Below are 17,500 nucleotides of genomic sequence, written 5' to 3' on the forward strand. Positions count from 1 at the left end.
ACCCAACCTGCTAATGCTTTGTGACAACTCGGCTTCACAACAACCTGTGAACTACAGGCAGAGCCGCCCCCAGCCAGTTTGGTTCCTAAAATATCACCTTTTGCTGTTATTTCCATTTTACCCTTAACGAGTTTGTCCCTTTTTCTGCAGTTATTGATTTTTGGCATTTATAGGCCTTTATTATGACAGGACAGCTTAGACATGAAAGGGGAGAGAGAAAGGAATGACATGCAGCAATAGGCCCGGGTTGGAGTCGAACCTGCGGCTGCCGCGTCGAGGACTGAGCCTCTGTACATGGGCGCGCGCTCCACCAGGTGAGCTACCCAGGCGCCCTTTCCTCAGTTTTTTTAACCAATGTAATTTAGCTCACGTTACTGTGTTGTGTCAACAGTTAACTTCATGTAATATTGGATGAGGCGTTTTCTTCTGCGAGGTGTAAATGTTCCACCAGAACCAGCTCCTTCCTGAGACTATTTAGCAGAGCCTCCTTGTCGCTGCGTCTGGAGCTTAGCCCCGCCCACGATGATTGTGATTGGTTTAAAGAAATGCAAACAACCCAGAGCGTTTCTTTCTCCCATCCCAGAATGTATCAGACCTTACTCCACAGCGATGTGGAGATAGCGCTGGCAATGCGAGACTAACCACATCTTAACCACAGCTCTGTGCTGAACACACAGACATGGGGCCCTATCTTGCAACCGGCGCAGCGCAAAGCCCGATGCAATTGTCGTTGCCAGTTTAAGACCGACGCAGTTCAGTTCAGTTCAGTTCATGTTTATTGTCATATTAGTACGAAGTACCACAGTAATGAAATACAATGTGCCTTGGCACTCTCTCAGCACCAGTCAATAGTAACAATTATAAATAACATAAATAGCATTTAAAAACATCTAGAAATATCCAAGCACAGTAGACATAGTGACTAAGTTCAGACCACAGACCTTCCTGTTGTGCTATCATTCAGTAACCTTATTACCTGGGTGTAAAAACTATCGATAAAACGTTGTCAATTTCCCGTCCAGCGTCCGCGTTTAAATAGCAAATGCACCTGCGCCCATTTGTGCGCCCATGGGCGTGCTGGTCTTACAGGGAGGTGTGTTCAGGTGCATTCTGGGCGTGCTGGTCTTACAGGGAGGTGTGTTCAGGTGCATTCTGGGCGTGCTGGTCTTACAGGGAGGTGTGTTCAGGTGCATTCTGGGCCTGCTGGTCTTACAGGGAGGTGTGTTCAGGTGCATTCTGGGCGTGCTGGTCTTACAGGGAGGTGTGTTCAGGTGCATTCTGGGCGTGCTGGTCTTACAGGGAGGTGTGTTCAGGTGCATTCTGGGCGTGCTGGTCTTACAGGGAGGTGTGTTCAGGTGCATTCTGGGCGTGCTGGTCTTACAGGGAGGTGTGTTCAGGTGCATTCTGGGCGTGCTGGTCTTACAGGGAGGTGTGTTCAGGTGCATTCTGGGAGTATTGCTATCTTGAGGCAGTGGGAAGTGATGGCGCCATTGACCATCAAAAACCTGGTCTAAAGTCAATAACGCAGCATTTCATTGTTATTTTAACAGAGCATTAGTAAAATGCTCCTAGGCTCGTGCACAGCACGTGCACACTATGCTTGTTACACACACAGAGACGCACAGCAGCACACACACATGCAGAAGATTACAAATACAAATATTACGGTGCAAATCCTCCATCATAACAGCAATGCTCCAAGGTCCAAACGCGCCTGGCTTTTAAAGGGAATGGGAGATGATCTCTGATTGGTTTATTGCATGTTAAGCCCAAAACACACCTCTGATTAATGAAGACACTAAGGTCAACCCTTTAGAACCATGACCCCGGCACACGGACCACTTTTTTCCGCCCGTCAAACTAGCAAAAGTGGATTTGGACACGCCCTAAACACACCTGCACCAGGCGCTTCACGCTGTGCGATTAGATTGTTAAAATAAGGCCCCTGAGACCGATATTGATCCTGTCATCTCACTCTTCTGTTTTTCTCTCTTCAGTACAAACTCAACAACAGAGAAAGCTCACAGACGCACTCAAAGGACAGTATTTATGATCTTCTATGCTGAGGACATGTTTCTCTCTTTATGATCTCCAGGACGGCAAATTAACACGCCGGCCAAATATGCCGGGGAGTTTGGCTGTGGCTTCTGAGTTATAGCCGCCAGTTAGCAGATGTCATGTGAAGTCCTGCTGAATTGAGGTTTTTTTTCAGTAACGTCAAAGAAATCTTTTTATTAACCACATTTGGCTCCGTCGCGGAGGTCAGCTGGGGAGCTGGCTGTGTGTAAGTAATGTTTAAAATATCTTCCTGCCAAAAGAGAGTGAGCTGAAGCAGCTTGAGGTCTGGCTGCTGATTCTGTACGTCTAGTCAGAGTGTACTGCCTGCAAGGAAGCTAATTTGTCTCCAAATGGAGGTGTGACAGTTTGTCTTTGGTTTCATTGACTACATTTACATGCACATAATATTCCGTTAATTAAGCTGTTTACAAGGCTAATGAAATTAAGTATTCTACTAATATTCTCGTTTACTTGTAGCCGCGCAAAACAATATTTTTTCAAAGTGTTCCAGCGGTGGCGGACCTGTTGGACGGAGCGTGTGAACACAGCGTCCCTCTTTCATTCCTTCAACCAGCTTCTCGAAAAGGTCGGGCGTAGCGATGCAGTATCCAAAAACCTGTTGATATCCAAGTCTTTGATAATGTTTAAAAGTAGCCGTGTTTCTCCTTCTTATCGGGTCTGCAGCCCTGCAAACTGTCGGCCGGTTGGTTTGTGTACAGTAACCATAGCATAAGCCGTAAACAGGCGAGATGCCGTTAACTGCGGTAAAAAACCCAGATTGAGACGCATATTCCGAAGGCGCTGTATGCAAAACCTGAATAATACCAGAATATCCCACATGTCTTAATCAGAAAATGCTATATTTACGAAAAGGCCTCATTCTGAATATCCAAACAGAATATGCTATTGACATGACCTGTGTCATATTCTGAATAATAGTAGAACATTGGTGTGCATGTAAACATAGTTTTGGATATCCCCGACCTAAATAACCACAGCTTTGTATCCAACAAGCAACACAGAGACAGAGTGCATTTAAAGGTGCCCTGCCACACGTTTTAACTTGCATTTTTGGAAATCTGTGAGGTCCATATGTGTTTGTGTTATGTGGTGAATGTGAAAATGAACTGCTAGCTCCTCTGTCAGCTCTAGCCACTGAACAGAAATAAGAGGAGAAATCAGGCCAATTACAACAGCTGGTCAGTCTGACGTGGTGTTGCCTGAGCTCATTACTATTCATGAGCTCACCCAGTTGTGTTGTGTAAAGGATGCTGATAGCCAGGCTCTCATTGGCTAGCTGTTAGCCAATCAGAGTCAAGCAGCTTAGCTGCTAGTTGAATATTAATGAGAACTGGCACAAGTCGAGCTGAGTCTTCCTGCAGGCTTTCTATACCACGCTAGAATGGCTTCAAACAAGGTCACCAAGGCATTGTTTCCACAAAAGATGTTACAGAGTCCATGATAGACCTTCAGACATTACCACAAAGTAATGAAATACGTGTGGCAGGGCACCTTTAAGTCCCGCCCCCACCGGATGGGGAAAACAACTCTCCGCTCTGCGCAAAGGTGCCTCCTTGTCAATTCTGTCTGCTAGCAAACAACAGAAAAATGCCTAAAAGCCGCCGTGTGATAGGATGCACTACCAACAATGTAAAGAACCCAGAACTGTTTTATTAGCTGCCGAACCGAAAAACTGAGCTTTTATTAAGAAAAAAGTGGAAACAGATCTGAGGAATCAGCAGGAAGAATGGGAAGACTCTACGCTATTATGTTATGCCCAATGTTACGTGTGCACAACGTACATTTTGTTACCAATTCAAATATCTAAATGTCAGTTTTAAGCCCGTGACACACCAACCCGACAGCCGACCGCTGGCAGAAAAGGCAGTCGGACTGATCAGTCGGCTCCCAGAGGTCCAAAAAGTGCCTCAGAACCGGGCATAATGGCGGCTCGTTCAGACACGATCTCATATTGTACTAAAATAGTTAACTGAAACGTGTTTCTGAAAACATTGTAAGAGAGAAACAGGCCGTGCAGCTGCTGAATCTGTCTTCATTTCAGATCAACAAAGGTCAGTTTAACAGATTTTCAGATTTTGAGAGACTCTAGTCACGCTCATCCCGCTCGTCATTTCCGGGTTAGCTCTCCACCAGTCAGATGGGTCATGGAGTCTGACAGCCTGCCCTCCGACGCAACAAGTCGGGTCAAAATGAAGGCCGACGGCTCCTCTGACGGACGACGGCACGGAACACACCGAACAGACTCGAGTCACCGACGTCGCCAGACGGTCTGACGGACGATTATCTGGTTGGTGCGTCAGGGCCTTTAGGCTAACTATGTTTCTGTAAGTTAAGCTAAAGCATTTTGTTACCAAGTCAAGTATCCAACTGCCAGTTTTATCTAGATGTTGAGTTAAAAGACTTGTTGGTGGCACCACAGGAAAAGACAACCCGGTCTCACGCCAGTCCGTGAAATGATCACGTTATTTAGATTTATTGATTCGTGTACAGGTCACGATTTTATCGTTTATTTCGTGTACAGGTCGAACGTGACCATTTCACGATCTGACATGACACTGGGCTGCTCTGGGGGACGCAACAACGTGGAAAGTAAACGCCACAACGGGGAAATTATTGGGCTGGAGAAGACAGCGGATTCATCCTCTGGGGAACATGAATATCTGCACAATGTATTATGGCAATTCTTCCAATGGTTATCGAGACATTTTTCTTAAAAGCCACACATTTCAACCTCATGTCGGGGCTGAATAAAAAGTCAGAGAATCATCAAATTTGGTAGGATTCATCTGTTGGGGAACATGAATGTCTGGACAAAATTCCATCTCAATCCATCAAGACGCTGTTGAGATATTTCAGTCTGGAGCAAACGACAACTACAGCTCCGCTCAGTGCCACAGGCATTCAGTCAAAACTTTCAACCGAGTTGTTAAAAAGTTCACAAAATAACTGCCGTCTCTGATTTGAAATGGTGTTTGGATGTTATTGTCCAGTACAGACTCATCAATCATAGAGCGAGTAGAAAAAAACAAGCAGGCTCATGTTCGTTTCCCAGAAAAGACCAATGAAAGAAACTCTTAATGAGAAAAAAAAACATTGTCCGGCTGAAGCTTGTGAAATGGAAACAAAAAAGCCAAAAAGAGCCAAAGTCTATCGCACCATTAAAGCCGCTGTATGTTGGGATTGTAAATACTTGATTAACAAATCTCTTATTAAATCAAAACAGCCTTTTTTTTGAAGGTCAGACTTGCAGGTGACCCTGGGCAGCGAGTCCCCCCACTGCGGTGTAAACCTGTAAATGTGTGCAGCAGATAGAGAAACCACAGGCTCTGTTTCAGTTGGACCGCTACCAGACACTAACAAAACCGGCCGGACGGAGACCAGCGGCACGAAGCCAGAGCTGCTGGATCCCTGTGTGTCTGTGTGTATTAAAGTGGAACTACATTTCGTGTTGTATTATATCACAAGTGCATGTATGGAGTTCCTGTTGTTATGTGTATTATTCTTATATATTATATATATATATATATATATATATATATATATATATATATATATAAAAGGACATTTGGACAGTGGCTGTCAGCGTCTGATGCAACGAAAAAGGCGTCTTTCAGCTTGTTTGTGTAACGCACCAGGGAGAGCAGCAGTTAGAGAGGATTTAGAGAGGAGTATGTAAGGAGGTTGGTTGGGGGGGTAGATGGGACAAACAGGACTTTCACCAGGAGACCGGGGTTCGTGTCCCGCTTGTCACCCTTGCTATAGTCGCTTTTTTATTTCCTCCCGCGTGTCACCGAACCGTACCCCCACCCACGACCCTTTCCTTAACATAACTGCGTCAAAAGGGACGGCAATAGTCCCGACCAAGCGCGTTTACTTATAGCGCTAAAGGGACGGCAATAGTCCCGACCAAGCGTGTTTACTTATAGCGCTAAAGGGACGGCAATAGTCCCGACCACGCACGTTTACTTATAGCGCTAAAGGGACGGCAATAGTCCCAACCAAGCACGTTTACTTACAGCGCTAAAGGGACGTCAATAGTCCCGACCAAGCGCGTTTACTTATAGCACTAAAGGGACGGCAATAGTCCCGACCAAGCGTGTTTACTTATAGCGCTAAAGGGACGGCAATAGTCCCGACCAAGCGTGTTTACTTATAGCGCTAAAGGGACGGCAATAGTCCCGACCAAGCGCGTTTACTTATAGCGCTAAAGGGACGGCAATAGTCCCGACCAAGCGCGTTTACTTATAGCGCTAAAGGGACGGCAATAGTCCCGACCAAGCGCGTTTACTTATAGCGCTAAAGGGACGGCAATAGTCCCGACCAAGCGCGTTTACTTATAGCGCTAAAGGGACGGCAATAGTCGCGACCAAGCGCGTTTACTTTAGCGCTAAAGGGACGGCAATAGTCGCGACCAAGCGCGTTTACTTTAGCGCTAAAGGGACGGCAATAGTCCCGACCAAGCACGTTTACTTACAGCGCTAAAGGGACGTCAATAGTCCCGACCAAGCGCGTTTACTTATAGCGCTAAAGGGACGGCAATAGTCCCGACCAAGCTTGTTTACTTATAGCGCTAAAGGGACGGCAATAGTCGCGACCAAGCGCGTTTACTTTAGCGCTAAAGGGACGGCAATAGTCCCGACCAAGCGCGTTTACTTATAGCTCTAAAGGGACGGCAATAGTCCCGACCAAGCACGTTTACTTAAAGCGCTAAAAGAGACTTTTAGCGTCAATAAGAACGACAAAGGCACCTGACCAAGCGTCCATATTTTACGAGATGAGTGTGAGAACGTGTTGTAACAGTGCGTTACGTGGTGGTGGCACAGAATGTGTGAAAAATCCGTGTGGCCACCACGGAAAACAATGCCAGTGTAAAGTCAATGAGAAGATGACGTAGCATTAAGAGCGACTATTGTAGACAGTAGTATGTAAGGCCGAAATTCCGTTTAAGGAGGGTGGTTGGGGGGGAGGATGGGTCAAACACAGGACTTTCACCCAGGAGACCGGGGTTTGTGTCCCGCATGTCAAGTTTCCTGAAGTGGATTTCTTCTTTTCCGTCCCGTCCTTCCCGCATGTCACAGAACCGTAAGCCCACCCATTCCTAAACTTTAGGGGCCGTGTTCATTTCACGGAATTCTGTGAGATCAGGTTGATTATTCTGTTGTTGTTTTATATCGACTAACCTTCCCTCCTCCTTTAAAACAAAATAACGTGGATGGTTCCCTACAACTATTACTCTTCACAAGTAAAATAAATGATCAGTTCACTACTTTCATTGAATTTGGGTGTTTTATTCAATTTTATAGCATGTAAAGAAAAATTTATAATGGAACGGTGAAAAACATATGAAAGAAATGTTAAAAAAACATATGAAAGAAATGTTAAAAAAGCACCGAAATAAAGTGACAAAAACGTCGGGAAAAGTGACAAAAAAATTGGAAAAAAGTGACAAAAATGTCAGGAAAAGTCACAGCAACGTCCAGAAAATCTTCAACAACGCCAGAAAAAGTGACAAAAACTTAGGAAAAGCTTAAAAAAAAACATCAAATAAAAAAATATTGACAGAAACTTCGAAAAAAAAGTGACAAAAGTGTCGAAAAAGACGACCAAAACGGATTTATTTGTTACATTTTGACCCAGAAAAGCTAAACGTTGCAGAAAGGTCTACGGGGAAGACAACACAAAGGGTTAAACTGCCTGAATTATTGTTTGGCATGTAAAAAAAAAAGTGAAAAATATTCAAGTGACATATTTTAATTCATAGTTTTGTCCATCCACTGCTTCACAACCCCCAAAATATTGACTTTACTGTCATTTAACACTGCAAACATCACATTTTATTGCTGTTTTCTGTCACAGCACACAGGTCTGCTCTGCAAACGGGACATACTGTGTTTGGTTCCACGATGGAGCCTCTACTCAGGTATTTTCACCTGAAGGAAGTCCTGATAGAAGTGAGCTTGTGTTGCATATTCTCTTCATCCAGACCACAACATCTTTCTCAGCTGAGCATGAAGACATTTTGGGAATGTTGAGTCGTTTTTTCTGTCATTTCTGAGTTTCCATTTCCATTTTTCTTTTAAACCAGTTTGAAGTAAAAGTGGATGGAAACATACTTTGTGGAAGTCTTGTGCCTAATTTTTCTGCACGTATATTTGTGTCTCCGAGTCGGTTTTATTTAAGTGTGGAGACTCTTTGAATGTTCATAACTGTTTAAAACATATGAATTCTGTTAATGCATGTTCCAGTGCGAGTGTGTGCATGCATTTCTACTTCCTCCAGTGTGTGTGTGTGTGTGTGTGTGTGTGTGTGTGTGTGTGTGTGTGTGTGTGTGTGTGTGTGTGTGTGTGTGTGTGTGTGTGTGTGTGTGTGTGTGTGTGTGTGTGTGTGTGTGTGTGTGTGTGTGTGTGTGTGTGTGTGTGTGTGTGTGTGTGTGTGTGTGTGTGTGTGTGTGTGTGTGTGTGTGTGTGTGTGTGTGTGTGTGTGTGTGTGTGGTGTGTGTGTGTGTGTGTGTGTGTGTGTGTGTGTGTGTGTGTGTGTGTGTGTGTGTGTGTGTGTGTGTGTGTGTGTGTGTGTGTGTGTGTGTGTGTGTGTGTGTGTCTCTGTGTGTGTGTGTGTGTGTGTGTGTGTGTGTGTCTGTGTGTGTGTGTGTGTGTGTGTGTGTGTGTGTGTGTGTGTGTGTGTGTGTGTGTGTGTGTGTGTGTGTGTGTGTGTGTGTGTGTGTGTGTGTGTGTGTGTGTGTGTGTGTGTGTGTGTGTGTGTGTGTGTGTGTGTGTGTGTGTGTGTGTGTTCTGGGACATAAAGCTCTCTTTCTTCCAGCTCTACTCGGAGCTCACATCGTCTGTCAGCCTTCATCACTCCCTCTCTGTCACTACCGCCTCCCGTTATTTGCAAACGGACGTCAAGTTCAACATGTCGGAAAGCCTCTGCCCCCCTTCATAAAACATCGGTATCGGGAAGGAAAGAAATAGTATCCGAACATCTTTAAATATTTACTGTACATGCAGAAAAAGACAAGCCTGCCCAGTGTACGTTTCCAACCCTCCCGTCGATGGATGTGGAGCTCCTCCGTCGGTATATCTCACCTTGTTCGCTGCTGTTGTCGCCGCTGTGAGACGTGTGTCCGCCGCTGGAAGGTCCCGGCGTCCCGGCCGAGCGGATCGATGCAGCGTCGTCATGATCTCTGCTCCACGAGAGCTGCACGGACGAAGACACAGAGGGACAACCAGTGAGACACAGATCAGGACACTAAAGGCCCGGACATACAGAGCCAACGGTCAAACGTCGGCAGAAAAGCCGGTCAGAAATCTGGGTTTCTTTCAACCAAATTTCCCAGAAAAATAACTGACTGAAGTTGGCTTTAAGCCTAAATGTAACATAGAATTGGGTAATTATTTATACTGTATGCTTTACAAACAGGCAAACCAGAGGAGGACAGCATGTGAGTATGTAGAAAAGTGCGTCAAAAGTGTCAAAGAAAAGCATCAAAAGCATTAAAACCGACCAAAAAAAAGATCAAAATGGGGGTGTGAGGGGACATATTATAGTAGGGGGGCTGGGTGTGCTCCCCCAGGGAAGTTTTGAGCATCAACGACTTCATTTCCTGTATTTGGATACACTTTTGTGCACCAATTTTCAGTGGAAATACCTTTATTTAGCCTATGTGAAGAAGAAAAACACAGATGACATGTATGTATATGTATATATGTGTCAATATGTGCATGTATGTATGTATGAGCTTAGGGCCCTGTTTTAACGATCTGAAGGCGTGAAGCGCCTGGCGCTGGTGCGTTTAGGGCGTGTCCAAATCCACTTTTGCAAAAAAAAGTGTCCGTGTGCCGGGCGCATGGTTCTAAAGGGTTGACCTTAGTGTCTTCATTAATCAGAGGTGAGTTTTGGGCGTAACATGCAATCAACCAATCAGAGATCATCTCCCATTCCCTTTAAAAGCCAGGCGCGTTTGGACCTTGGAGCATTGCTGTTATGATGGAGGATTTGCACCGTAATATTTGTATGTGTAATCTTCTGCATGTGTGTGTGCTGCTGTGCGTCCCTGTGTGTGTGTGTGTGTGTGTGTGTGCGTGTGTGTGTGTGTGTGTGTGTGTGTGTGTGTGCTGCTGTGCGTCCCTGTGTGTGTAACAAGCATAGTGTGCACGTGCTGTGCACGAGCCTAGGAGCATTTTACTAATGCTCTGTTAAAATAACAATGAAATGCTGCGTTATTGACTTTAGACCAGGTTTTTGTTGGTCAATGGTGCCATCACTTCCCACTGCCTCAAGATAGCAATACGCCCAGAATGCACCTGAACACACCTCCCTGTAAGACCAGCACGCCCAGAATGCACCTGAACACACCTCCCTGTAAGACCAGCACGCCCAGAATGCACCTGAACACACCTCCCTGTAAGACCAGCACGCCCAGAATACACCTGAACACACCTCCCTGTAAGACCAGCACGCCCAGAATACACCTGAACACACCTCCCTGTAAGACCAGCACGCACAGAATGCACCTGAACACACCTCCCTGTAAGACCAGCACGCCCATGTGTGCACAGATGGGCGCAGGACGGGAAATTGACAACTGCGTCTGTCTTAAACTAGCAAAGACACTTGCGTCATGCTTTGCACTGCGCTGCACCGGGTGCAAGATAGGGCCCTCAGACTCAGAACAGCGCGGCGGACAGAAAGTCGACCTGAGCGAACATAAAAGAGCATCGTTGTCCCACCCACTCTGCGTGATCGCCAGGTGAGCAGTGCAGAAGCACCTCACCTGTGAGCGCTCATAATGGAGACTAAAAACCTGAAGAGCAGGATTTTCAGTGTGTCATCCGACCGAAAAAGGAGGCACTTGTAAATGAAACCGGAGCTCTGGAGCTGCTGATCATCCGACACTAAGCCGTCACACTATGGGGGGGGGGGTAGATGGGTTGAAGGTGTGACGAGCGGCGGCTGAGAGCTTCGCTGCGAGGGCGGCTTTATAACCGGCTCGGCTGGTTCAGAAAACAAACAGACCTCTATTATGATCTGCTTCTCTAGGAAAATGAGAAGTCTTCATGAGTCCAAGAGAAGAAAAGGATGAAGACGTTTGTGCAGGTTGTTTTCATGACACATTCGTACACATAGGTGTAATTTACGGGGTCGGGGGCTTACAACCCCCCAATAACTGTCCAGTTATTTATTAACGTGTGCAGCCTTTTGAGTCCAAAACATCTTTCCCTAAGGGGACGATGAAGTATATCGTATCGTATCTATAAAACTCTTAATCCTCGTGTTGTCTTCCCGTCGACCATGAACATAAAAATAAAAAATGAACTTTTTTTGGCACTTTTTTTTCCGACAATATTGCTGCTTTTTTGTAAACGTTTTTGTCAATGTTTTCAATGTTTTCTTTTTTTTAGAAGTTCATGTTCAATCAACCTAATATATATCACATTATACCTAAATATTGAGTTAAAAAAAGCTGAAATTATGAATTATTTTGACTAACAGTTAATGTAATAATAATAATAATAATAATAATAATAATAATAATAATAATGTATACTTTATTAATCCCGCCAGGGGAAATTACAATGTTATTACACACGTTACACACAGGCCTGAATTACACACATATGCTCATTACCTCTACATGCACTAGTGAGTGAGGGTGCTGCCCATGGAAAGGCGCCCCGAGCAATTGGGGGTTCGGTGCCTTGCTCAAGAGCACCTTGGCAGTGCCCAGGAGGTGAACTGGCACTTCTCCAGCTACCGGTCCAGCACCATGCTTTTACTGATTTATGTCAAAGTTCATTCAGGATGCTGTTGTGAAACCATGTGTGTGTGTGTGTGTGTGTGTGTGTGTGTGTGTGTGTGTACGTGTATCAGTTTCCTGGAAGAGACGCTCACCTGATCCATGTTGTTCCCTGATGACCGGAGGAAGTCCTCGCTGTCCGACTTGTTTCCGTCTCGGTCGTCCATAACCAGATCGATCGGCATTTTCCCTTTCAGACAGCTGATGTATCGGTGGCAGAAGTTATCACAGAGCTCATGAACCTGGAAATGAAACATGTAAACAGTTGATACTATTGGAACATTACAGTATTACAGGGTTTGTTTTGTTCAGAATACAGACACACAGACACACACACAGACACAGACACACACACACACACACACACAGAGACACACACACACACACACACACACACAGACACACACACAGACACACACACAGACACAGACACAGACACACACACAGACACACAGACACAGACACACACACACACACAGACACACACACACACACAGACACACACAGACACACACACACACACAGACACAGACACACACACAGACACACACACACACACACACACACACACACAGACACACACACACACACACAGACACAGACACACACACACACACACACACACAGACACACACACAGACACAGACACACACACACACACACACACAGACACACACACACACACACACACACACAGACACACACAGACACATACACACACACACACACACAGAGACACACACAGACACAGACACACACACAGACACAGACACACACACACACACACACACACACAGAGACACACACAGACACATACACACACACACACACACACAGAGACACACACAGACACAGACACACACACACACACACACACACACACACACACACACAGACACAGACACAGACACACACACACACACACACACACACACACACACACACACACACACACACACACACACACAGACACACACAGACACACACACACACACAGACACACACACACACACACACACACACACACACACAGACACACACACACAGAGACACACACACACACACACACACAGACACACACAGACACACAAACACACACACACACAGACACACACACACACACACACACACACACACACACACACACACACACACACACACACACACACACACACACACACACACACACACACACACACACACACACAGACACACACACAGACACACACAGACACACACACAGACACAGACACACACACACACGCAGACACACACGCACACACACAAACACACACACACACACACACACACATACAGTCACACACATACATTACATCATCATTTTATTTATAAAGCAGCTATCAGGCAGCCAGGTGTCAGGCCTCTGCACTGGCTGCCTGACTAGTTGTTGTGTAGGTAAGACAACACCACAGTCACACTGAACTAAGGTGATGAATGAAAGACCAAATCTGCTTTTCTAACCTTCTCCAGCTCCAGGAGGTGGAAGCGTAGCACCTGTATGGACTGGACCATCTACACAAGAAGAAAACATATTAATAATGTACAGGTGAGACTAAATAGCAACACTTTCAATTTATATTTATATAATCATATTTAAAATGAATGAATGAATGAATTAAGAAATGTATTTCTGACATATCAGTATAAAATAAAGCAACATAAAAACACCATCAACGTTTACAAATTCCTTCACAAAAAGCCCAAAATAAATACAAAGAAACACGTTAACCAACATGAAATGGATGTGTGTGTGTGTGTGTGTGTGTGTCTGTCTGTCTGTCTGTGTGTGTGTGTGTGTGTGTGTGTGTGTGTGTGTGTGTGTGTGTGTGTGCCAGCATAGACATGCCTGAAAAGGAGTAGGAAGAAGTATGCACTTATTTAATCCTACGCGTTGTCCACAGCTCAGTAGTTAATTTTTTTTTTTTATCAATTTAACATCACAACAGTGTCGTAATATTAATAATAACTCACCAAATTATCCAGCTCTGGGTTCGATGAAATGAAAGGCCTCTCCGACCGGATCTAGACACAGAAAATAAACATTATAATTACTAAACAATGCCGCCAACTTCCCTATTTCACTTGAATATATATTGTATCATTATTACGTTTATAAAACACGTTTTTTCTACGACATGTGTGCGTATGTGTTTACTTTTGTGTATTTTTAACACATTATCTCTCACAGCGTGTCAAAAAACTCACGCTAGGTTTGGAGCCTTTGGCATTAGTCACTGCTAGGCTCAGATGTTTAAGCTACGGTGGCCCTGAAGGACAAAATACAACAACATTTGACAAAACACAAAATGTGAAATGTTGTGTTTTTTCTTTTGCAGATGTGTGTTCTGAAATGTTGTGTTTTGTCTGAAATGTTGTGTGTTGTCTGAAATTTTGTGTTTTGTCTCTTGCTGTTGTGTTTTGTCTGAAATGTTGTGTTTTGTCTGAAATGTTGTGTTTTGTCTCTTGCTGTTGTGTTTTGTCTGAAATGTGTTTTCAGAAATGTTTTGTCTGAAATGTTGTGTTTTGTCTGAATGTTGTGTTTTGTCTTTTGCTGTTGTGTTTTGTCTGAAATGTTGTGTTTTCAGAAATGTTTTTTCTGAAATGTTGTGTTTTGTCTGAATGTTGTGTTTTGTCTGAAATGTTGTGTTTTGTCTGAAATGTTGTGTTTTGTCTTTTGCTGTTGTGTTTTGTCTGAAATTTTGTGTTTTGTCTCTTGCTGTTGTGTTTTGTCTGAAATGTTGTGTTTTGTCTGAAATGTTGTGTTTTGTCTTTTGCTGTTGTGTTTTGTCTGAAATGTTGTTTTGTCTGAAATGTGTTTTCAGAAATGTTTTTTCTGAAATGTTGTGTTTTGTCTGAAATGTTGTGTTTTGTCTTTTGCTGTTGTGTTTTGTCTGAAATGTTGTGTGTTGTCTGAATGTTGTGTTTTGTCTTTTGCTGTTGTGTTTTGTCTGAAATGTTGTGTTTTCAGAACTGTTTTTTCTGAAATGTTGTGTTTTGTCTGAATGTTGTGTTTTGTCTGAAATGTTGTATTTTGTCTGAAATGTTGTGTTTTGTCTGATTTGCTGTTGTGTTTTGTCTGAAATGTTGTGTTTTTCAGAAATGTTTTTTCTGAAATGTGTGTTTTCTGAAATGTAGTTTTTTTCTTAAATGTGTTTTCTGAAATGTTTTTTTTATGTGTGTTTTCAACAGATTCAGGTCCCTTTGTCGTTGTTATTGACGCAAAAGAAGTCTCCTTTAGCATCATATAACGCGCTTTATCTAAACGCTGCTTGGTCAGGAGTATTGGCGTCCCTTTTGACGCAGTTACCTTAAGGAAAACGTCGTGGGGTGGGCTTATGTTGCCGTGACACATGGGAATAACGGGACGGATAAAGAAGAAAGCGACTTTGGGCAACATGCGGGACCACGACCCCCGTCCTCCTGGGTGAAAGTCCTGTGTTTGACCCATCCACCCCCCCCCCAACCAACCTCCCTACGCAGACTTTCCCCCCTTACATACTACTCGCTAAACCCCGTGTAGCTGCTGTTCTCCCGTGTACGTTATACAAACACTGAAGGGCTTTGCGTCGCTTCAGATGTTGACAGCCACTGTTCAAACATCAGTATTTGACGAGTTGGTGTTATGTCTGAAATGTTGTGTTTGTGTTTTCTGAAATGCTGTTGTGTTTCGTCCTTCAGGAGCCACCGTCACTACTACATTGTTAGCAAAACATTTGGACAAATAAACACACAATACATGGAAAGTGTAAGTGGGGGTTCAGTGCCCTCCCCTTGAGAATAGATCCGGTCCTTTCTGATCGTGCAGATCCGTTCTGTTTTAATTCGACACGTGGATGAGATGTGTTTTTGTACCTGTTTGGAGAAGACGGCGATGTCCTCGTTGAAGGAGTCCGAGACAGACGTCTCCTCCGCGCAATGCCGCTCTCTCGGCGTGCACGCCGCCAGTTCACATTTTTCAAAAATCAGTAGCGAGCAGAGGGAAACAACGGATGTCTGAAAGAGAGAGAGCGATTTTGCTGTTCTGTTTTGTCTGAAATGATGTGTTTTGTCTGAAATGTTGTTTTGTCTGAAATGTGTTTCAGAAATGTTTTTTCTGAAATGTTGTGTTTTGTCTGAAATGTTGTGTTTTGTCTTTTGCTGTTGTGTTTTGTCTGAAATGTTGTGTTTTGTCTTTTGCTGTTGTGTTTTGTCTGAAATGTTGTGTTTTGTCTGAATGTTGTGTTTTGTCTGAAATGTTGTGTTTTGTCTGAAATGTTGTGTTTTGTCTTTTGCTGTTGTGTTTTGTCTGAAATGTTGTGTTTTGTCTTTTGCTGTTCTGTTTTGTCTGAAATGTTGTGTTTTGTCTGAAATGTTGTGTTTTGTCTTTTGCTGTTGTGTTTTGTCTGAAATGTTGTGTTTTGTCTGAAATGTTGTGTTTTCAGAAATGTTTTTTCTGAAATGTTGTGTTTTGTCTGAAATGTTGTGTTTTGTCTCTTGCTGTTGTGTTTTGTCTGAAATGTTGTGTTTTATCTGAATGTTGTGTTTTGTCTTTTGCTGTTGTGTTTTGTCTGAAATGTTGTGTTTTCAGAAATGTTTTTTCTGAAATGTTGTGTTTTGTCTGAAATGTTGTGTTTTGTCTGAATGTTGTGTTTTGTCTGAAATGTTGCATTTTGTCTGAAATGTTGTGTTTTGTCTTTTGCTGTTGTGTTTTGTCTGAAATGTTGTGTTTTCAGAAATGTTTTTTCTGAAATGTTGTGTTTTCTGAAATGTAGTTTTTTCTTAAATGTGTTTTCTGAAATGTTTATTTTATGTGTGTTTTCAACAGATTCAGGTCCCTTTGTCGTTGTTATTGACGCAAAAGAAGTCTCCTTTAGCATCATATAACGCGCTTTATCTAAACGCGCTTGGTCAGGAGTATTGGCGTCCCTTTTGACGCAGTTACCTTAAGGAAAACGTCGTGGGTGGGCTTATGTTGCCGTGACACATGGGAATAACGGGACGGATAAAGAAGAAAGCGACTTTGGGCAACATGCGGGACACGACCCCCGTCCTCCTGGGTGAAAGTCCTGTGTTTGACCCATCCACCCCCCCAACCAACCTCCCTACGCAGACTTTCCCCCTTACATACTACTCGCTAAACCCCGTGTAGCTGCTGTTCTCCCCGGTACGTTATACAAACACTGAAGGACGCCTTTTTCGTCGCTTCAGATGTTGACAGCCACTGTCTAAACATCAGTATTTGACGAGTTGGTGTTATGTCTGAAATGTTGTGTTTGTGTTTTCTGAAATGCTGTTGTGTTTCGTCCTTCAGGGCCACCGTACTACTACATTGTTAAGTAAAACATTTGGACAAATAAACACACAATACATGGAAAGTGTAAGTGGGGGTTCAGTGCCCCTCCCCCCCTTGAGAATAGATCCGGTCCTTTCTGATCGTGCAGATCCGTTCTGTTTTAATTTCGACACGTGGATGAGATGTGTTTTTGTACCTGTTTGGAGAAGACGGCGATGTCCTCGTTGAAGGAGTCCGAGGAGCAGACGTCTCCTCCGGCAATGCCGCTCTCTCTCGGCGTGCACGTCGCCAGTTCACATTTTTCAAAAATCAGTGCGAGCAGAGGGAATAACGGA

The 17,500-nt window shown here is 44.0% G+C and overlaps 1 protein-coding gene across 1 annotated transcript in view; it reads right to left on the reverse strand.

The window, feature by feature from the left end:
• The window catches only part of LOC144532255 (homeobox protein Meis1-like), a 68,100-nt gene that overhangs the window by 40,032 nt on the left and 10,568 nt on the right, over positions 1–17,500 (reverse strand). The window contains exons 3-7 of the mRNA XM_078272924.1: positions 17,362–17,500; positions 13,865–13,915; positions 13,355–13,405; positions 11,968–12,114; positions 9,162–9,273 (exon numbers count right to left, since the gene is read on the reverse strand). The exon at positions 17,362–17,500 is cut by the window's right edge and continues 3 nt beyond it. Of these exons, the coding sequence (XP_078129050.1) occupies positions 9,162–9,273; positions 11,968–12,114; positions 13,355–13,405; positions 13,865–13,915; positions 17,362–17,500 (500 nt within the window). The remainder of the gene's footprint in view (positions 1–9,161; positions 9,274–11,967; positions 12,115–13,354; positions 13,406–13,864; positions 13,916–17,361) is intronic.

The sequence above is a fragment of the Sander vitreus genome, chromosome 2, assembly GCF_031162955.1.
Source record: "Sander vitreus isolate 19-12246 chromosome 2, sanVit1, whole genome shotgun sequence".
Lineage (NCBI taxonomy): Eukaryota > Metazoa > Chordata > Actinopteri > Perciformes > Percidae > Sander > Sander vitreus.